Source organism: Anolis sagrei, chromosome 4, assembly GCF_037176765.1.
Source record: "Anolis sagrei isolate rAnoSag1 chromosome 4, rAnoSag1.mat, whole genome shotgun sequence".
NCBI classification, from domain to species: domain Eukaryota; kingdom Metazoa; phylum Chordata; class Lepidosauria; order Squamata; family Dactyloidae; genus Anolis; species Anolis sagrei.
The window spans coordinates 70,450,584-70,473,786 of NC_090024.1; the positions used below are offsets into that span (position 1 = coordinate 70,450,584).

A 23,203-nucleotide genomic window follows, 5' to 3' on the forward strand; every position below is an offset into this window, starting at 1 on the left:
ACAATTAAATCCTGCTGGTTGGCTTCCTGTGTGCAGCAATTGGCCTTATTATGAGCAGAATACTTGATTACCTTGGGCATGTCAAGCACAAAGGAAGGCAAATGCATATCCTGTAAAAGGTTTACATTGGAATGGCCATAATGACTGGAAGAAACACAACAACAACAACAACAACAACAACAACAACAACAACAACAAATTAAAAACAAGGGTGGGTAGCTGTGGTGGGTGAAAGGGTGAAATTTTCAGTGCTGGCAGCTACAGTGGTGCACACAAAAACTGAATATGGTCCTTAATTGCAATTAAAAAAAGTTTAAACTTCCTTAACTGGACATAACCAGGTAATCATTTCTCATTTTGATTTTGGGGGCTTCAGGATGAAGGAGCTGGGCTGGTGGGGCTGCGAACGCTAAAGTAAAACCTGTCATTCTTACAATGCCAAAATTCATTCTTTCAAAATACAGGCATTGGAAGAAATTTCTGGGAAAGCAATAGGGGCTTTGGGTGTTGCTTGTAATCAATAATTTGCCTACCCTTCATTTGCAATGAGGTGTTCATTCCACTAAGCATTCAAAGATGAAATAGGTCAACCACAATACTTACTAACAATAGAACTAGACGACGCTCAGGATCCTACAATATACATCCACTTATAGATAGTTCTAGGAGAATAAGTAGACCATTCAGAGTAGAGTTTTGAGCAATGTAGATGGCTGGTACTTTTCCTAATCTCACTTATGGAAGAGTTTGCATAACTGGAGAAACACCCTTGACTTTTGGGCAATATCACTAACTTTCTGATATTTGCCTTTTAACCCTATAGTTCAATGCTATTAGAAAACATTTGGGTATCTTAACATGCTTATTTTCTTTTGCCCCAAACATGCATCTTTTTCAGTGTCTTTGAAAGAAACTGAAGATGATATACCTACCTTCTGAAGAACACTCTTACAGTCATGAGATACAACCAAGTTTGCCAGAAGACTAAAGGTCATCTGTTGAATGCTACTGTTCTCTGCTAGAGTTTGAGAAGCTAACTTCACAATACTGTGCATTAGTGAGTTTCCAGCTGCAGTTCTTTGGGCTGTCTGAAGGGGAGACAATCCACTACTTGCCATACAAAGGGTGCCACAGCCTATAAAATTGAAACATGGTAGAATTTCTGAATCAGAGGAAAAAAACATGTATTTTCCATAGTTTCCATATAAAAAGCATCATAATTTCATTCTAACATATATAATATCTGTATGCAAAATGTTGTAAGAATGTGGTTAAGTTGTGAAAATCTCATTTAAAACATTAAAATTGTCTTAGTTTATCAGTGTTCTGGTAATATTAAAATTGATTAGAAAAGAAAAATCTCATTTCATATTTCTTATAATACAAAACATACAGATATTGCATTCGCTAATATAACTAGAAATGTTTGGTGCCAGTAGATACATAATCACATTACTTTACAAGGATTGCAATTCTGCTTTTTAAATTGGTCTTCAGAAATAACTTTGAGGTTTATAAAAAATATCCTGCCATGTTTGCTCTTAGTTACTATCCTTGAGGTAGAAATGTAGGCAAAGGAAAGGGGAAAAAGAGAAAATCAGCATTTAACAGGTAACTGGCAAATTCAAAGAGAAAACATGGAGGCAGTGACAGACTTTGTATTTCTAGACATGAAGATTACTGCAGATGCAGACTGCAGCCAGGAAATCAGAAGACTTCTTGGGAGGAGAGCAATGACTAATCTCGATAAAATAGTGAAGAATACAAACATCACACTGGCAATGAAGGTCTGCATAGTTAAAGCAATGGTATTTCCTGTAGTAACCTATGGACGTGAGAGCCGGACCAAAAGGAAGGCTAAGCGAAGGAAGTTAGACGCTCTTGAACTATGAGTTGAAGGAAAGTTATGAGAGTGCCTTCGACCGTGAGAAGATCAAACCAGTACATATTCCAGGAAATAATGCCCAACTGCTCACTGGAGGAAAGGATATTAGAGGCAAATATGAGGTACTCTGGCTACATAATGAGAAGACAGGAAAGCTTGGAGAAGATAATGATGCTGGGGAAAATGGAAGGAAAAAGGAAGAGGGGCCGACCAAGGGTAAGATGGATGAATGTTATCCTTGAAATGACTGGCTTGATCTTGAAGAAGCTGTGGGTGGCCATGGCCAACAAGGGAGGTCTGGTGTGGGCTGGTCCATGAGGTCACAAAGAGTCAGAAGCAACTGAATGAATAAACAACAAAACAACCGGTACTTGAATGTTTTGAGGAAAACTTTACAAGTACCTAAGACATCTGTAGCAAAGAGGATCTCTTACTAATAAATTATTCCACAGGAAAGATATATGAGATATATGAGATGATCCAGGCACAACTTAATTTGATTTAATATATGATTTAATGTATGAATAAAATTGTTTTGCAGACTTTGGATGTTAGCCATGGCTATGACCCTAAAGCTACCACAGCCTCTGCAATTTAGACTCTTTTTTTCAAATATGTCATTTCATATTACAAACTGCTTTTGACTGTCCCCTCTGTAACTTTCCCCGACATTTCAGTCTTAAGAATATATAGATCTTTGGTTCATCGGCCAGATATAATTTAAAATGATCTCATGTTTTATAAAGCTATCAGAAAATGAAAGCTGCAGCTATAATGACACACACAATATGTCTTCAAAACCTATTCACATGAGAATTAAAGCTTTCATGAAGACATATAAAGCTATTTTTAACCATAAGAAATCATTTGTTTTCCATGACAACTTGTCAGGTTTAAGAACGAATTTTCAACGCACTCCTACTAAAACATACTCCTACGAAAGAATCTCTAAGTAGGAACAGAGCCATTAGCCATTAACCTCGTACCTTCCAATTATAGATGAATGAGAAAAAATTCAGCATGGGAGAGTTTTTAGTGTATTCACATACTATAGATTCAGTCAGCTCATGAACCAGCTACCCACATTAAAAGCTAAACATTGTTCTGTAGATTGAAGATCACTACCTTTTTGTACAAAAAATCAATTATATCTGAAACTTTTATAACCTAGGCTTATTTCTCTACTTGAAGCACTCAGACACCTAATAACTGTACTCATTTGCTCTGTAATCTACTAAGGTGAGGCAGACTCTTATGACCAAACATATTGTTCCCCATTCAAATGCAATTACTACATCTAACAAGCAAACCTTTTTAAAAAAAAATCAAAAGCTTGGTTGAACAATGCAGGTTGAGTATAGATGCTGCATAGTGACATTATTATGTTGGTATTATTATTTACAGCTCAAATACATTTTCAAATGTATTGTATTTTTTATGAGAAAATGAAAAAGGATGAACTCAATCTATATCTTATATACACATGTATGACTTAACCTCATGTACAAGCTGAGTACAGATTTTAGAGTCAAAATTATGGATTTTGGTATAACCAGAGGATAGGGTCAATTTGCAGTCTCCCATGGCTCTTGCTGCTGCCATTTTGCCACCCAGGTAGTCAAAACGGTATTTTGTCACTTTATTACAAAAAAAAAAAGGATTAGTTTCCTTAAAAAAAAAAATTAAGTACACAAAATGAAATAAACAATTAACAGCACATCCAATTCAGGTGTAACACATAGAAATACAGCATAAGCAAATTTAGACCTCCTTGCAAATAAGGTCTGAAACATGTCCTACCCAGAGGAAAGTTTGCAGTGTAGACACAAAGTAAATGCAGAGTCGTCTGCATCAGTGAGTCATCCATTAAAAGCCATGGCCAAAGAGAATGCAAAACAAAGATAAGGTGAGTTCCAAGGGCTGCTGCCTGTCAGATAAAAAGAAGATAGAGCAACATGTAAAATATTGTTCATTTCATTTATATTCCACCTTTCTCCCAATAATGGAACTCAGAGTGGCCAACAACACATTTTAAACAATAAAAAACATGAATCAATGTATAGAAAATATTTTTTTTTAAAAAAAACAATTAAGATTTTACTTTTGGAACATCAGTCAGGCATAATTTAAACAATTCACATGTTTAAGATATACTGTATTACAGTGGTCAACACACATTTTGGTGCCTCAAATATTAGTTCTGTTTCTGGACCTGGTAATCCCAAAAATTGCATATCAGCTCAAGTTTTCAAGATGCAGAGCATATGACATCTACCAATTGCCATCTGCTTGCCCACTGAAAACCATGATAACCATATCTAAGAAACTAGAGCTGATGAGGTCTAACCAATGCAATTTTCTGAATCAGTGCCACAAACAATTCTAGGAACAGGCCTAAAAACTAAGACATCAAGATTTTTTGGGGGGAGGGGGAGTTGGGCTGTGTTATCACATAAGGGAATGTAATACAAATGTCTGGTTGCTGATGACACGATAAATAAAATAAAATCACATAAGGGAAGATAATGATTTTTTTAAAACCAATTACATTAAAGCAACAGCAGTATCCCATGATAGATAGGAAAGAACATACTGCTTCCACTTGTTTTGGTGAGGGCAGTATTGTCCAACTTAATGATTTTGAAGGATGCTGTTTTAAGATGTGGTGAGTTACCTCCTATACTTGGATTCCAGGCCATCAGTACAAATTTTAATGTGCAATTCTGAAGAAACAATAAGGAGGCAAAAACTGACCTTCATCCAATAAATAGATTCTCTTTCCCTCCCTCCCATTGTTGGCAACTTCCTTCTGTGGGACAGTTCCTGATACTTCCATCAGGCACTTCTTCCCCAACTATTTCAGTTGATGTTTGTACATTTCCCTTGTCTCTTACTTTGCAGGTCTCATTTTGGAAGAAGCAATTTCTTAGGAGTTGCATGACGAGCTTTAATTCTTTGCTCAGGCTATCATCCTAGTGGAATAAAAAGTGAGGAAGCATCAATGTTCAAGCAGAATCTATTTTGTCTGACATATATACGACTTTTGAATTCTAGATGTATTTTGCCAACTACAATTGCATCTGACCACCTGGCGTTTCAAGATGTTGACATTCCAAATGCTGTCAAAAAGAAAAAATACTGGATTTCAAGACGCATCCAATACAGAGAAGTATTCCATAAGGCATAAAGGAACAGTGATACAATACAGGATCCATAATCGCTACTACGTTTTCAATCACAGTAAATCTATTGGATGATAATCAAAGTGTTTGCTTTCAAAAGAGCAGTGAGAATGTGAAAGTCAGGTGAAGTGATGAAATGGATAGGAAAAAACCCATTAGTTTTGAACAAGGCTCAGCAGAGGTCACCGCTTGTTTTCTACACAACTATGCAAATACACATTAGTTCAAACACTTCATGCTTACATGAAAATGTTTTTCTTTTGAATTCTAAATATCATCTAAAAGATTCCTTGGAGGAAAGGTGTTCATGTTCCCTCTGCTGTATTTCACAATTCTACCTGCAGAGATGGACATATACATTGATATATACATTCTGGACAAAAAAAAAAATACATGGCTCTATGTAAGTGTTTGTGGTTTACTAATTAATATTTATATGCCTTAAGGATTTGAACAGAGCAAAGACAGAAAAGTGTGGAAGGGAAGGCAGCATCCATTTTAGCAACCTAGAATGTCCAGATATAGCAGATTTAAATATAAAAATACAAAGGTTTATGTTATGTTATGATTGCTCAACTTATTTGTGTTTTTTCTAAAAAAAACAAAAACAAAAAACCAGGTAATCAAATTGAGAGAAGGATCAGTTATCATGAGAATTTTTCTTAAAAAAAAGAACTAGAAAGGGCTCTTTATATTGCTCCCCAAAACTGACCTTATCTATGACTTATGGGACTTACTCTGAGTAAATGTACAGAAGAATGTACAATAATGTACACTGAAGCAATTCAATTCAGAGATATCAATTTTTAAAAATCACATTTTGCAGAGTTTACTTACTTTTTTCCTCTGGACTGCTTTACCAGGCCTCAAGGTATCTAGGTTCAGCTGTGCATGAATATGTTTCATCTGTTCCAAGCACGTTTCAATGAGGTTACCTGTGATGAAAAACTCTCTCTATTAACAAATCTGCTCACATGCTAGAATACTTGCACAATGTGCAAATACAACACGATTAAAGCTTTTTATATTGTATAGCTGAATTACAGTGACACACTGCATGTAAAATGACAAGATTAAACAAATACTTCACAACTAATTTATATTTGTATTAACTTGCAACTTAAAGAGTCAGTTAAAAAGTCTAGCCAGTCAGGTTCAAAGGGCCAAATTATTGCTGTTATCATAATCATTGCCATCATCATCATCTTTTTAGATAGCTCCATTAATATACATAGTATTTTGCAAGTAAAACAACAACAAAATAGTAAGCCCTGCCCAAAATATAGAATCTAAAATATACAAGCAGGAGAAAGTAGATAAAATAAGCATATAAAACTATAAAATACAATTATAGAACAAATTGTCTGGATATAATACAATAAATGTCTGAGATAAATAAAGCAAACTAACAAATGCATAACCATCAAAATATATAAGACAACAGAACAATATTAAGATAAAATTCCAAAAGCTTATGAAAACAAGAAATTTTTCAATTAGGATTTAAAAAACAAGGAACAGTTCACAAATGTCAAAGAAGAAAATGTGCCAAATTAACAATTGGGGAAAAATGGAAATCCTAAGAGCATTTAGTACTCTTTCCTGAATATAGCCCTCCAGATGTTAGAAAATTCCTTGCGTCGGTTTCACCAAAATAATTAAAAGTCAAATTTTGGTAGAATAAAAAATCTGGAGGATACCAGATTAGAAAAGGGTGGTTTACAGTATCATAAAAAGGCATATTTAATTATCAGGGTGATTCCCTGAGCAGGATAGAAAGATAAACTTGAATTACTGTGTTGCTTAACATATCTTTGCCACTGAATTTGGTGTTCCTTTTCAATAAACTTGACTGATTCTAATATGCAGTAAAACTAAAAAAAGTGACTCAAAAGTAAAGACAGATAGAATATTTATTAACCTTACACTCAGGTTGGAAAAATCCCTTTATCAACCATTAAAAATCCTACCAGGATGAATAATACCCAGGAAATATCTCTTCCTTCCAGTATTTGAATGTCTCAGCATAAGTGGAAAATGTGAAGCTTTTGTATGCTAACTATTTTTCTGCACAGAAAACTGAATTGTGGCATGAAAAACTTTTTTCTATGTAGAATAGTTATTTTATAGCACTTAAAGACAGGGTAAATACTGTAGAAGAATATTAATATTAAGATTATTCTAAAGTTGTCACAATTATTCATTCACACATGTGAGGGCACGATACAAGCCCTATGAGGAGCGGCTTAGGGAACTGGGCATGTTTAGCCTGAAGAAGAGAAGGCTGAGAGGAGATATGATAGCCATGTATAAATATGTGAGAGGAAGCCACAGGGAGGAGGGAGCAAGCTTGTTTTCTGCTTCCTTGGAGACTAGGACGCGGAACAATGGCTTCAAACTGCAAGAGAGGAGATTCCATCTGAACATTAGGAAGAACTTCCTGACTGTGAGAGCCGTTCAGCAGTGGAACTCTCTGCCCCGGAGTGTGGTGGAGGCTCCTTCTTTGGAAGCTTTTAAGCAGAGGCTGGATGGCCATTTGTCAGGGGTGATTTGAATGCAATATTCCTGCTTCTTGGCAGGGGGTTGGACTGGATGGCCCATGAGGTCTCTTCCAACTCTTTGATTCTATGATTCTATGATTCTATGATAGTTGAGGATTTACATTCTTAGTAGGGAAACAGAAATGGGATCTCCATAAAACTCTGGGTCAAATCAAAGCAATATTATACATATCTTTAGCCTTGATTTCACTTGAAGAGAACAGAATAAATACCTCACAAGCCAATAGTCATCTTGCTCTTATATATCTCAGGATGTGCAAAGCTATAAAGGTGCTGATGGGCATCTTTACTATGAATTTATAATCCATAGTTGTAACATGACAGCAACTCACCTTCCAAAGCCGATTTCTGGGCACTTTTACTGACAGCCAAAAGGGGAAGCAAAGCACTTGCAGCAACTCGTTTCAATCCATCTTCAAAGGATTTTTCTTCATAGTTCTACAAATAAAGCCACATCAGTCACTACAAAGAAAAATAGAAACATGTACTATGGAAATGACCACTCCACACCACCTTTCTACATTTTTCATTTATATATGCTTTATTAAAAGTTTAAAGGTTAGTTATGCACTTGTCTTCTTTCTTAATCATTAGATGATATTAAAATGGGACATTTAGGCCATGGCAGCAGTGGTTGAGGCATAAGTCATGTGGATGAATGTGACTTGTGATAATTTTCTGCAATGTAATCATTGGCAGTAGAGGGAATCACTGAATCCTGACATGTTCCAGAATATTCCTTCTGAAATTTCTTATGGTCAAGCCTATGCTTCATACCAGAATATATCCCGGATATATTTTTCATCCAAAGAACTGGCTTCAACCATTCTTTCATAAATGGATCAAAAGAGCTTCTGTCACCTCTGTTATGATACAGAAGAAGATTTTAGTTGTTCCTTGTGATAATCAGACTTGATGATTATCTGTATTTTGGCCTACCTTTATTTTAGTCTTGGTCTATCTATACTTACATTAAGTTCTCATTGTTTGCTTAGATAATTGCTTTTCTACAGCTACATTGTCTGATTAAGCCTTGGTGCATGTATTTAGCCACACTTTTAAATGCAACAATCTTGTTTTTATAATTTCTGTGAAATTGAATGAGGAGTGAATGGGTAGGGTATCTTGATAGGTTAGTTTGCAACTGGTAAAGAAATAAATCACCAAAGTGGCACTGGGGCATAACAAATGTTCACAATTTGCATCTTCTATGTTTTTACAACAAAATAAATATTACAGAACTATAAAGCCTAACTACGTTTTTGGGGGTCAAAAGAACTTTGTAAGACAACAAATGTGCGAGGTGAGAAATAGCTAGGGGAATTGGGTATTTTGAAATGTATATAGCTAAAATCTAACAAACAAGTAAATAATTTGCTGGACATAAAGTAGAAGAAAAAATGTTACATTTATAAAGAAACTGACAAATGAGAAGCTAGAAATCCATTTTTCAAACTAATTTATGTATACGTTGGTAGTTTTAGTTGTTTGTAGAGATGTATGTTTGTTGGGCAGTCGTTGTCTAAGTATTCTATGTTTATGTATTTATAAGTATTGTTGCTTTTTTTGTGTGTGTTTTCTATTATGAATTATTTTCTACAAACTGTCTACAAATGTCACACTCAACTCCTGGAACGATTCCAATGTTGCCTCCAAAAAATCCTGCAAATGTCTTGAGAAGTCAGGCGGACAAATGTCAGTGTGCTGGAAGAAGCAAAGACTTCCAGCACTGAAGCAATGCTCCTATGCCATCAACTCCACTGAACTCTCCATGTTGTCCGAATGCCCGATCACCATCTACCAAAGCAGTTGCTATACTCCCAACTCAAGAACAAGAAACATAATGTTGGTAGACAGGAAAAGAAATTTAAGGATGGGCTTAAAGCCAACTTTAAAAACTGTGGCATAGACCCTGAGAACTAGGAAGTCCTGGACCTTGAGCACTCCAGTTGGAGGTCAGCTATGATCAACAGTGCTGCAGAATTCGAAGAGGCACGAATGGAGGGTGAAAGGGAGAAATGTGCCAAGCGGAATGTGCATCAAGCCAACCTTGACCGGGACCACCTTCCACCTCAAACCAATGTCCTCACTGCAGGAGAACTTGTGGATCAAGAATAAGGCTCCACAGCCACCTACGGACCCACCACCACAACACTACACTTGGGGGACCATCATCCTCAGACAATGAGGGATCACCTAAGTAAATAAGTAATAAATATTGTTGCTTTTCTTTTTGCTTTTTGTTGTGAATGATTTTCATTAAAATATTTAGGAAAAAAAGAAAATGCATATAGGTAATTCTAGTATCTGGGAATAATATTCAGCTAGATAACCAATGCCCATTATCTGTGATACTCTGCCCGAAAAACAAACAATCAAAGAGTCACACAATTGGTGTCACTCTGACTACATTTGGGGTCTTGAAAATAAAAAACCTAACAAAAGAGAACTTTCTCTTCAAAAACTGATGAAATCCCCAAAGATAGGGTAAACTGCAGCATCTTTGGGCAACATCTCTACAAGTTTGGATCAGCAATATGATAAATTTGCTCACAACTGATACCTATCTTTTACACTGTATTTGTTGTCTAGCCAGACTGTCTGATATCTGTAACTATCCTCATCCTTCATATATAAAAAGAAGATGGATAAATAAATGATCACCCATGCACTGTTTTTGATTTTAAACATGGTTTATAATAAATGCAACACTTCCTATCTGTTGCCCCTTCCTGATGGTGACCAGATTCTAAGACATACAACAGCTGATGTCACATCTCCTTTCTCCTTCATATCTGTAAATAATTCTGCCCCAAAAAGGTCGAATCTCTCTTTATTCCTGATAATATACCATCCCCTTTTCAATGAACTTTAGTTTTTGGTCACAATACCTATATTTCTTTGATTTGGACATTTTAAAGCTATCTCTTTGCCTCTCAGTTGTGAAAGACAGTCCTTTTTCCTGCCTACTTTTTTCTATGCAGCCATTTCTGATACCTGTGTCTGCTTTGATAGTGCTACTACTATAACACTTTTCCTTGACATTACATGTCTTTTAAAAAAAAGTGTCTTCAACTACCAATAGTGTCATGCAACCTTTTCAGTGACCTTTTCCTCAGAAAAATAAAAATTACTACACAATTGTCAAATAACCTATCTGCATGACAGGCTAAATTTTCATTCCTCTCTCAAATCTCCCTCTCCACCTCTGGCTTCTCTGTCTCTTCTGCCACTCAGTGCCTTTGGTTGATCTGCTCAGATGGCACCAGCCACTATTTTCTAGTCAGCCAAGGGAGACAGTAATGTTTCTGCCAGGAAACACAATCATATGGCAGAAAAGTAGTGTGTTTTGTATTGGCAAAACCTGGAGGCACAACCAGTTCTGGCATCCTTATGCTTGAGAACAATCTTGCCTGTTTTGGATTGACTGATATTTCACCTATTATCCATGCCACTTTTGTTCTCCATTACTTTCATTAAAATGATTTCTCCATTATAATGGGTTGGGTAGGATATAACATAAAGCCATAGATTCAAATGGTAACAAGATCTGTAGTCATACATTGCTATTCTTTCATAGCAATGACTATAAAGGTTTGGGGAGCTTGTTTGCATTTTAGATTGTCCAGATCTGGATGAAATTCAGTAAAAAGGATGGTTTTAATTTAATACGGCAGTTTAGGAAATTAGCTTGCTTCAGGCAATCATAATGGTAAAACTTAATTTTTAAAACCACGGTATGGCATTGGTTTGTTTCAGCCAAACATAATTAAGGTAAACCACAACCTGTACAGAATCACGTACAAAATCTAGTCTACAACAGAAGAAAAATTCCAGTATTCTTATGATCCAGTATTCTTATGACCAGGATGGAGAAAAACACATTAACCCAAGACTCACACTTCTAATGCAAACTATGGCTTAGCATGTGCTGAAATACACACAACCTTTCTTCTTTCAGCGCATTAAATGTTGCTTCATATGACTTATACGTGGACTACAAGTTCCGTGTTTTTTCCAAAAGTGTTTTAGACAAATGAAACACTTAAAAAACATTTATGAGTTTTATATAAATCTCACTTTGTCTAAAACAGATATTGCATTTCATTTTTATTTTTACTTTATGTATGTATGTATGTATGTTTTTTTTTTAAATTTTGCCTTTCTTTCAATATGGAAAATGCAAAGTAGTGATTTCAATTATTATTACCCAAGGTAAAACCACTAAAATCATTGAACTATTGAAGTACATTAAAATCTGAAGACAGGTTTTTACCTGAATTATCAATTCACAGAGTTTGTTGACTGATAGTTGGCTCTTCACAATATCATCCAGAAGGAAAGTCAAAGTTGGATGGTAGGACATATCCTCTTGAAGGCATAGCTCTCTCTTTCCTTCTTCAGAAAAAAGAATGGCCAGGAACTGCAAGCAGCTCACATACAGATCAGGATGTGTAACAGACAGATGCAAACATTCACAAAGTGTATCTAGAACATCCCAGAGACACAAGAAAAATACAAATGACATGTTTAAATAGAATATTAGAAAATTATTTTAAAAGTGAATGCAAAGCAGTAGAGCTCCTCTAATATTGGGCAGATAATACAATAGTCAATATTTGGGCTATAATTTGCATTTATTTATCAATTTAGGTTTTATTTATAAACTAAGTAGGGGAATCCAATATAGGTTATAAGCAATCTTAACCAATTCTTCAGAGAATCTGTCTCTCCTAATGGGCATTTTCTCAGAGGGCACTAGTTAGTGAGAATAAACATATTTGCATGCTTTCAATATCCAAAATATTGTTGAACAGTATGAAAGAAGCTGGCAAAGTGCAATTGATAGAATGTTGGCTTTAAATAAATTTATTTTTACTATTTCACCCACCATTTAGCCAATCTCCCCACAAGCAAGCTTTGGAAGGTCATTATATTCATTCTTCTTAAAAGTAATCTTGAAATCCTAACAGCTCAAGCCGTATATATTGTATCTCACAGATGACAGTGTAGCTGAACTTTATGACATTGCTCCATCTATGTACTGAGTGCAATTTATGACCAGTTGCTTTAAAAAAGATTCCCTTATGCAGACATGCATGTATCATTCCATTCTCCAAACATTTGCTCCATGTATGGAAAACAAGTGACAGTGTTTTAGTGTTCTTCAGTTTGTGATTTCCTACTATTTCTTTGTCCAAGTTTGAAGGAGAAAACCTTAAGAGACTAGGACAGATGTCAACTGGGGAATGCTTGGAGTAAGAGTGTCGCTCTTTCCTAACTCCTGCCTCAATAGAAAAAGTGTGATGTATTTTGCCTTTCTTGAGGCGTTCTTTAAGGAGTTATTTATAACACAGACCAACCAAAAAAAATTCCTTAGTGTCTTGGATTTTAGGTCTGTTCTTGGGATTATTTGGGGTGCTGATTCAGAAAACTGCATTGGCTAGATCGCATCAGCTTTAGTTTCTTAGATATGGTTATCGTGATTTTATATGTGGGAGCATATGCTCTGTAATAATAATAATAACAACAACAACAACTTTATTTATACCCCGCCTCCATCTCCCCAAGGGGACTTGGGGCAGCTAACATGAGGCCAAGCCCAACAAATTACAACAGAACAAAAATACAATGAAAGATCATAAAATAAAAATAAAATAAATACAATAAAATAAATACATCCAAAATAAAACATTGAACCAAGTGGGCAGGGGTAAATACAACAGATATGATTTTAAAACCCTGGGTGAGATGGACGAGTAGGGTGATGTATCTGATGGGAAGTGTGGAGGAGACAAACAATGGGATTTAATTCACTGAAGGATGAGCTAAAGTGCATCAAAAGACATTATGTGCTAAACTGTTCAAAGATAAGGGACTTGTTCAATCCTCAAAGGCACACCGGAACAGCCAAGTTTTTAGGCTCCTCTTGAAGGCTGCCAAAGTGAGCATTTGTCTAATCTCACCAAGTAGTGAGTTCCAAAGTCTAGGGGCCACCACAGAGAAGGCCCTCTCCCTTGTCCCCACAAGTCGCGCTTGTGATGGTGGTGGGAGAGAAAAGAGGGCCTCCCCCGATGAATGAAGGAATTGTGCAGGTGTATAGACAGAAATGCAGTCACAAAGGTAGGTGGGTCCCAAACTGATCAGGACTTTGTAGGTGATAACCTGTACCTTGAATTGGGACCAGAAAATGAACGGCAGCCAATGGAGCTCCTTAAACAGGGGGGTAGACCACTCCCTGTAATTTGCTCCAGTTAGAACTCTGGCAGCCGAACCCTGGACCAATTGAAATTTCTGGGCCGTCTTCAAGGACAACCCCACATAGAATGCATTGCAATAGTCCAATCTAGAGGTAACTAAGGCATGGACCACCATGGCCAGGTCAGACTTCATGAGGTACGGTCGCAGCTGGCATATGAGTTTTAGTTGTGCGAAGGCTTTCCCGGCCACCGTCAGCACCTGAGAATCAAGCGTCAGCGCGGAATCCAGGAGGACCCGCAAGCTGCAGACCTGTGAGGAGCTGATAGAGGAAAACTAGTTCCACTTTTGGAACCAGCAGGTCAAATATACTTGGAAACAAGTCAAACGTTTGACACACCAAAATGTGTGTTGGTCAGTGTTATCAACTTTCAGAAATTTCTGGACCAGGAAATCTCCTACTGTGTAATTATAACCACTGACCTGGTATATGTTTTGAGAGTTCCTCGTCCAGAAACTTGTGTAGTTTGATTTTAGATCACCTCCTTAAAATGTCAGTTTTCTTTTTAAAAAAATCAACAACAAGGCAACTAGTTTTTGAGCACTTTGAGACTTGTCTCCAGTTTATCTGTGAATTTTGTTGGATTCTACTCAGTTTCTGTCTTCTTTCCTGCCTGCCATGCACAACACAAGACAAAGTGCTACTACTGTAGATAACTATATGCAGAAGATGACAGAACTTCTGCATATGGGTGCAAACATCTGTGTAGAACAATTTGACCAGCTGCAACATTTTTTCTATTATTGCAGAACCAACCTATAAGAAGTCTATCTTCTATGCAACTACTAAAAGTTGTGTTTGGCAGTTATACCATTTGAGGGAAAAGAATGCAGATGGCAATGGTCACTTAATGATTGAAGAGCATGTGATATCATTATAAAACAAAAGAAACAGCTGCTTTCTATTTAACGACTAGGAATTAATTTAAGTGCATGTGATACCATTATAAAACAAAACAAACAGCTGCTTTCTATTTAACAATTAAGAATTAATTTTGCTGAACCTTGATAAAGGTAGACAATGTGATAAAAATACATCATATAATAAAATAGCACCATGCTACTGAAATCTACACATATTAAACACTGCAGATGTAAAGTCATTTGAAATTAGGTGTTACCTATTACTGCAATCCAACGCTTGGCAAGTGCTGCAGTAAGAATTGGTAGAGAGGTGTGGCCACATTTTCTCAACAAGATAGCCAAAAAACTGAATAAGTCTTTCCATGTTTGGTAAACTGCTGCTGATAGCTCAGAGTCTGCTGATGAAAACAGAAAAATAAAACAATATTGTGCATTTACATAGCTATGTGGCATAAAGTTAGTGTAAAGTCAATCTAGCAAAATGTCTTTAATGGGTCACTTTGGAAGTCTACTAAGATAGGCAGGTATTTAATATTATAAGTTGACATTTTAAGTTTAAATTTGAGGACTACATTTAAGAAGAACAAGTTAATATGTTCTGCCATTAATAAGTGCCCTTTTACTCAATATACTGTATTTGTATTTAGTAGAACTTAATCTTTCCATGTAAATGCATTACAATTCTTCTCACAAATTCTGGAGGAAAAGGTTGACATTTTAGAGAAACGAGAGGATCTCAGAGATCTGGATAAAACTCTAAGCCCAAATCTCAAAGCATGCGCTATCACACACATTAATTCAATTAGATATTACCGATTAATGCAGTCCAATGCTTGGCAAGTGCTGCAGTCAAAAATGGCAGAGAGGTGTGGCCACATAAAGAGACCTTCAGTGTAACTCTCTATTCAGATATAAGTCCCACTGTGTTTTGCAGGACTTAGTTCCAACTATGAACAATGGAGCACTGCCTTAGAGATTTGGTGCTACAGAAGCATCTGTAATCAGAAATCTTTTTAGAAGTTAATAAGCTGCTAGTCTCATCATACTGCGCCACAGAGAAAACTGCCTAAGGATGGATGGAAAACAAAATTCAACACCTAGGGGACCATACATAGGTCTCCCAGCCCTGCTCAAGACTATTCATCTAAATGTTAGATTTAACTTATTTTGGGGGAAATGCTTATTGACACAAACTGTTATACCAGTCCATAAAATCACAGAGGTTAAGATCTTCTGGGGAGGCCCTGCTCTCAATCCCACCTACTTCACAATTGCAGTTGGTGGGGACAAGAGACAGGGCCTTCTCAGTGGTGGCTCCCCAACTCTGGAACTCTCTCCCCAGTGAGATAAGATCAGTGTCCTCCCTTCTGGCCTTTAGAAAGGGACAAAGACATGGTTATGGAACCAAGCTTTTGACTAGTAAAGTAATGCAATACAAGAAGTAAATATGGAATATGTGTAATCAACATCTGGACTGGCCTGGGCTATGAGTTTGGATCATGTAATTTTAATGTTTTTATTAGGCGTTTTTAACTTTTATACTTCATGTTTAAATGTCCTATTAAATTATGTTGAATTTGTCCTATTGTAGTTTATGCTTAGTCATATGCTGTTTGATTTATGAATTGGTTTATATATGTAAGGCACTGAATTTTGCCATGATGTTTTGTAACCGCTTTGAATCCCCCCCAGGGGTGAGAAAAGCTGTATATAAATATTGTAAATAAACAAACAAATAAATAAATTTTATGCTAAGAGAAACAATGAAATCTTGATATCGCCTAAACCCCCAAGTTTAGAATATACTAACAGTGTATTGCAACCCGATGGTATCAAATCTGATGTTTACTTAATGCTTACAAAAAAAGGCCAAACTAATGTATTAAAGGAATGGGAAGCTTAGAAATAGCAGCTCCTGTTTTATGTTCAAAATACGGAATGTTGTGTACCATATGAGGTGAGCCATATTATACTCAGCCTCACTTAGAATAACATTTTTGGAATGTTTAACAATGCCAGCATATTACTGGGGCAGGTCTTTTTTCAGTCAGAGGCCCATGTATAGTCTTTGCATAGAGACAGAATGCACGCAATGACAGTGGCCTCACTTCTATATGGTTCCAGGGAATACCTGGGACCTCAATGATCTGCACGTAACAAAAAATGATAACATTTGAGGTCTAGCAACAGGTTTCATGTTTGAAGCCTTAGGAAATATTCCTTACAACACATAGTTACCTAAGCCATCCTTGGAGCGAAGGGAAAGAACCACAAAGGCATTTTCCAAGAGAGGTATCAGTAAGTCATCTTGCATCACAAGGTGAGTGTCTATCAACAAGCATGATTGCAGGAGCTGGGACAAGGATGAAAGATACTGCAGTAGAGACAAAACCTGTTTAAACAAATGGGTTTGGTTCAGATACTTTCAGCCAATTTCTATAATCTGTTATTTTAGAAAGCAGTACATTATTGTAGTTTACGTTGACAGTTTCATTGTTATTATATTGTAATGTATATTTCCACTAAAAGGTGTGCTCAAGGCACTAAAAACAAAATACATAACTTCACTAAAAGGAAACCAGACATTAAAACTGTTGAAATCAATCATCAATGACAGTACAAAATGGCAGTTTGATTAGAAATGTCTTAAGAATAGATGTATTTCATTTTAATTGATGCTGTGAGTCCCGTATTGGGAGAAAGCCAAAACACAAAATAAATGAATAAATAACTAAAATAAGAAAGATAGGATGAATTAATATAGATCAGGGGTCCTCAAACTAAGGCCCGGGGGCCGGATACGGCCCTCCAAGGTCATTTACCCAGCTCTCGCTCAGGATTAACCTAAGTCTGAAATGGCTTGAAAGCACACAACAACAATTCCATCTCATCAGCCAAAAGCAGGCCCACACTTCCCATTGAAATACTAATAAGTTTATATTTGTTAAAATTGTTCTTCATTTTAATTATTTATTGTTTTTAAGTATTTTTTTTTTTTGCACTACAAATAAGAAATGTGCAGTGTGCATAGGGATTCATTCATGTTTTTTTTTTCAGATTATAATCTGGCCCTCCAACAGTTTGAGGGACTGTGACCTGGCCCTCTGTTTTAAAAGTCTGAGGACCCCTGATATAGATAGATATAAACTGTGATAATGGGAACAGATTCAGTCTAATTAAAGCAAATTGCTCTTTTAAAAAGTATAACCAGTAAATTGACTTTCAGGGAAGAGACAATTCAGAATTATGAACAAGTTCTCAAATGAATTCAGTACTAAATATGAACTGCTCTTCAACCAGCAGTTCATATTTAGTGAACATATTTTTATTTGAATAATTCTCTGTGAATTTGTGTGGCTTCAAGTTGTCTGTAGACTTATAGCAAACCCCTGAATTTCATAGGCTTTTCTTAGGCAAGGAATACTTAAGAGGTGATTTTGCCAGTTCCTCCCTCTGAAATATAGTCTACAACACTTGGCATTCCTTGACTCTACAGGACTGACCCTCCAGACAGGATGTGGAGCCTAATCTGTACAAAATGTTGGTTTGACCTTTAAAGCCCTAGATAGTTTGAGTTCACATTACCTACAGGATTGCCTTCCCCTATGCAAACTGCCCCTAATACTGACGTCATCTAGAGGACCACTGCTCCAGCCTGCCAGAACTCAACTGGCAACCACCACCCAGAGGAACATTTTCTCAGCCACGCCACAACTGTGAATTGACTTGCCAAGAGAGCTCTGACAACTAGATCAGCTGTTGCAATTTAAGACACAAATGAAGACCTATCTCTTTCGGTAGCCCTACCAAGACAGTTTTAATGATGCATTTTAAACTTGCATCTTATGTTTAATCTTTGCTTTGTATATTTTAATATGTATTTTGTGTAAATACATTTTAATGTGTGCTGATGAATGTGTGTTTTAACAATGTTGTAACCCACCTTGAGATCTGAGGAGAGGCGGGCAAAAAATAATAACAACAACAACTATTATTATTATTATTATTATTATTATTACTATTATGAATCTGCAGATCAATTGAGTTTGTAGATGTGTTTTAGTGGGGGCCTATGATGTCTTTTAATCTCTATTTTATATCTTTTAAAAATTGTATACATTGTAAATTTTATACATGTAAATGATTATTTAACATGATAGCTAATTTAATTGTTCTTACGTTTGTTCTGGGCTTTGCTTTGGGGAGAAGGTAGAATATAAAACAAATAACTCTCCAACTGCAGCCCCAAGCAAAAGTCTTGATAGTGTGTACCATAAGAGATGGTGGGGATTAATTTTGGGCAATTGAGGGCTATAAATTCCTTGTTGCTATGCGTCTTTAAGCTGTTTCTGACCTAGAGCAACTCTAGCACAGGATATTCTAGGCAAGATTTGTTGAGAAAAGGATTGTGATTGTCTTAAACAAGCAAAATAAATATAAATAATGAATAAAGTGAAAGAGGAGAAAATAAATAAACTGTAGGATGGAAATTCAGGCTGCAATCTTGTGTAAAGGTACTGGAATAAGAGTGAATTTACAAAGATGTACCAAGTTGGGTTATTATTAACAGGAAGCCATTTGTCTCAAAGCTATACAATTGTTTGAGATTTTGCAGCAATGGACATTTTAAGAACCACACAACCTTCTCATGTAATACATTTGCAGGAAATGTGTAAACTGAACAGTTTATTTAAAAAACCCAAAGGATTGTTGATGAGCATATGCATTCAGATGATTTCCACACGATTGGCATTACTTTTCAGGGATCCATCTGCATTCTCTCCCACCTACTCATAAAATAACTGAATTTGTCAAGGAAACAGCAGTCTAAATGCCCTGCAATGGAAACATATTTCAACTTCTAGTACTTGTGCCTTTTCACAAATGACAGAAGGAGTCCTGTGCTTCATCAGAAGTGCAGGGAAATTGTTCGCAAACATATGTGGACATTTTAATTCCCCAATTGTTTTAGTGTTTCTATTTTGCAAGTGTTAGCTCTGTGATTAACTATCAGTATCCAATAATTTCAGAACCTGATATGCTGTCAAATAAATGTGAACAAACTTACAAATGGTACTTTTCATCACTTATTTCTGAAAAGCAACCGGATTGTTATCTTGTTTGAAGCTACAGAGAAAACTGCAGCAGATATGGCACGTTACTGATCTAGTAAAGAGTTTACTTTTCCTTTCATTCACAAAAAAGAGAGAAAAAATCCACATGGGGAAGTGAGATCAAAGAACCTTTGATGCCATAGCTTTATATTGACATGCACTGCATAACTCAGTTACCTGAGTTTTAAAACTGAAAAATGCTCTGAAGTTTTTAATAATTGATGAAACTGAGATTTTATGGAAAGCAGACAGGTAGGAATGCCCACTCTCTTTTTCCTGTGAAAGATCTGATAACCCCTAAAAATGCCCCCCTTCCTGCCACCCTCAAGTTTCTCATCTACAGAGAGGAAGAATCGAGTTTGTCTCCTGAGAAAAAACTATTATAATTTGGCTTCTAACAGAACCCCTTTGGCAATCAATGCTAGCAGTTGCCAATATGTTACCTGAAACCTCAAACTCACATAAAACTGCTGAGAATTGAATGTGTTAATTTCCTTTTAAGTCAATTGCATTCAGAGGCAATCAGTCTCCATGTCTATTAGAAAAATCCTGTCCTACATGGAAAACCATGAGGTGTCAAAATAGTAAGTCTGATTTAGAGGATCCAAGACACCTGGAACAAGGTTTATGAAGCATTGGAAAGAAATGGGGTTAATAATTTGGTGGGCAACTGCAGAAGGGCCAATAGGTGTGATTTTCCAGTGGAGCCTTCCAGATGCTTTTGTTGTTTATTCGTTCAGTCACTTCCAACTCTTTGTGTCCTCATGGACCAGCCCATACCAGAGCTCCCTGTCAGCTGCGGCCATCCCCAACTCCTTCAAAGTCAAGCCAGTCACTTCAAGGATACCATCCATCCACCTTGCCTTTGGTCTGCCCCTCTTTCCTTTTTCCTTCAATTTTCCCCAGCATCATTGTCTTCTCCAAGCTTTCCTGTATTCTCATTATGTGGCCAAAGTACTTCATCTTTGCCTCTAACATCCTTCCCTCCGGTGAGCAGTTGGGCTTTGTTTCCTGGCGTATAGTATGGTTTCATCTTCTTGATGTCCAAGGCACTCACAGAATTTTCCTCCAGTACCACAGTTCAAAAGTGTCTGCCTTTGCTCAGCCTTCCTTATGGTCCAGCTCTCATATATATAGGTTGTTACAGGGAATACCATTTGTTTAAGCATACAGATCTTCATTGCCAGTGTGATGTCTCTACTCTTCACTATTTTATCAAGATTAGTCATTGCTCTCCCCCCAAGAAGTAATCGTCTTCTGATTTCCTGGCTGCAGTCTGTGTCTGCAGTAATATTCACACCTAGAAATACAAAGTCTGTCACTGCCTCCACGTTTTCTCCCTCTATTTGCCAGTTATCAATCAGTCTGGTTGCCATAATCTTGGGGTTGTTTTTTTTTAATGTTTAACTGCAACTCAGCTTTTGTGCTTTCTTTTTTCACCTTGCTTGCACAACTGTTATTTTCTGTTATTTTATTTTCCCCAACTTTGGAGAGCCTCAGATTTTATTCCTTAAATTTTATCCCCCTCCCCCCCACCCCGCCTTCCCAGCATGTGTTTTTCCCTAGTTTCATTTTCCCATTTGAATTTTCTTAAATCATTTTTCTTCCATCTTTGCATTGACTCTGTGGAATAGGTAGGTGTCAGTTTTTCTTCCTGAATATTTAGGTCAGGCTGCTAAGCAGCTGGGGAGGATATTGTGAATAATGAAAAAATGCAGAAGATGCAAATATATTAAGCTCTTAGGAACCACAAGGAAAAGCAGAGTAAGCATTATCAGAATAGCCTGGTCCCCAATGTCATTTAATTCAAAATTTGTACTAAAAACAACTAACATTGTCAAATGTAAGGAAATAATACAACATGAATAGTTTTTACTTGGTATTTTCTTGTTAATTTTACATTACAGGTTAATGACTGCTTTTACATAATTTATCACCAGTATACTTCTATGATGTGCTACATATTCAATGTTAATCAAGGTGGCCGAATGCAACATTCACACTTGCCTCAAAGAGTTCTTTTTCCCATCACTGGATATTCCACAGATATATAAACCTCACTTGTCCTAGTTTCTAACAGACCTCACAACCTCTGAGGATGCCTGCCATAGATGTGGGCGAAACATCAGGAAAGAATGCTTCTGAAACATGGCCATACAGCCTGGAAAATTCACAACAACCCAGATAAGGGTCATGTTTGTTCCAGTGTCAGGTTGCTCAGTTTGAATGATGGGCATTTGGACTGACAGGTTGTTAAATAAATTGCCATCTTCAGTTTACAAATGCTCCCAAATGAGAGGAGATTTTTCCCAACAACATACACACATGTGTACACACATACATTCATATTATATTATATTATATCTATATTATGTTACATCCACACAGACTGACAGAATACAACTATTAAGCAGACTACATATATTTGTCTATTATAATTTAACTTCTCAAAAAATAGTGTTCTTTCTAAAGCAGTGCTAGCTTTTCTTTAATATGAAGATTCCTCACATGAGAAACCACATCTTTTTCAGCCTTCTCAAGAAGGGCATCTATGCTGCACTTGTGGTAACAGACATCTTAAATAAACTGAAACAGTAGAGTGTCAGATAATTCAATCAACCTGAAAAAACAAACACTTTCCATTACTTAAACCATCTGACAAGCAACAGAATAGAATAGAGTGCAAACATGCATCAAACTAACCTGAATTGTTGCATACTCCACAAAAGATGGTTGTGGTAATGGTGCTTTCATTTCCAAGATACATCTCTCTATCAATCCTGGATTCACAAGACTAATACAAAAATCAGAAAGTTGTTTTAGGGAAGTAGACATACATTTGAATACTGAATATCAACATCTAGGCTAGATTTTTTGCAAGTTTCAAGAATTCCAAAAGAAAGCACCTGCAAACTCAAAATGTGGCTGAGACTTGTATTCTTGTCTGTTCTTCCCAAGGTAGCTCAGTTTCCTGTTGCCACCATTGCTTACACTAGTGCAATTCTGCCAATAAAAGTGTAGAAGATTCTGGCCAGAGAATATAAATGAAAAGCTGTTTTTTTTAATTAGTTTTAATCTCAACAAAAAACAAACAAACAAAAAGAAACAATCCCATTACTAGCATAAGATCAGAAGTTGAACACAACATGGGAGCGAAGAGACAATTCCCCTTCAGGTATAACACATACATATACACAAACGCAGCAAGCCCAAACACCTCTGTTTTTCTCGGCAATTCCTCATAAAATGATAACAGAAAGTGATGTTTCATCACCTCCTATCATCATTTAGAAAGTACAAAGGAAAATGAAGATTTTTGAAAGCTGTAAGAGTTCTGGT

General features: G+C 36.5%; 2 protein-coding genes across 3 annotated transcripts in view; one reads left to right on the forward strand and one right to left on the reverse strand.

The window, feature by feature from the left end:
- Positions 1 to 23,203, forward strand: part of DOK6 (docking protein 6) — a 369,307-nt gene that overhangs the window by 293,987 nt on the left and 52,117 nt on the right. The window lies entirely within an intron of this gene.
- RTTN (rotatin) overlaps positions 1 to 23,203 on the reverse strand; it is a 95,830-nt gene that overhangs the window by 8,439 nt on the left and 64,188 nt on the right. For both annotated transcript variants that reach the window (XM_060774994.2, XM_067467477.1), the window contains exons 37-45: positions 22,568 to 22,658; positions 16,989 to 17,142; positions 15,008 to 15,145; positions 11,905 to 12,116; positions 7,961 to 8,066; positions 5,905 to 6,002; positions 4,780 to 4,857; positions 3,686 to 3,812; positions 933 to 1,135 (exon numbers count right to left, since the gene is read on the reverse strand). In XM_060774994.2, the coding sequence (XP_060630977.2) occupies positions 933 to 1,135; positions 3,686 to 3,812; positions 4,780 to 4,857; positions 5,905 to 6,002; positions 7,961 to 8,066; positions 11,905 to 12,116; positions 15,008 to 15,145; positions 16,989 to 17,142; positions 22,568 to 22,658 (1,207 nt within the window). The remainder of the gene's footprint in view (positions 1 to 932; positions 1,136 to 3,685; positions 3,813 to 4,779; positions 4,858 to 5,904; positions 6,003 to 7,960; positions 8,067 to 11,904; positions 12,117 to 15,007; positions 15,146 to 16,988; positions 17,143 to 22,567; positions 22,659 to 23,203) is intronic.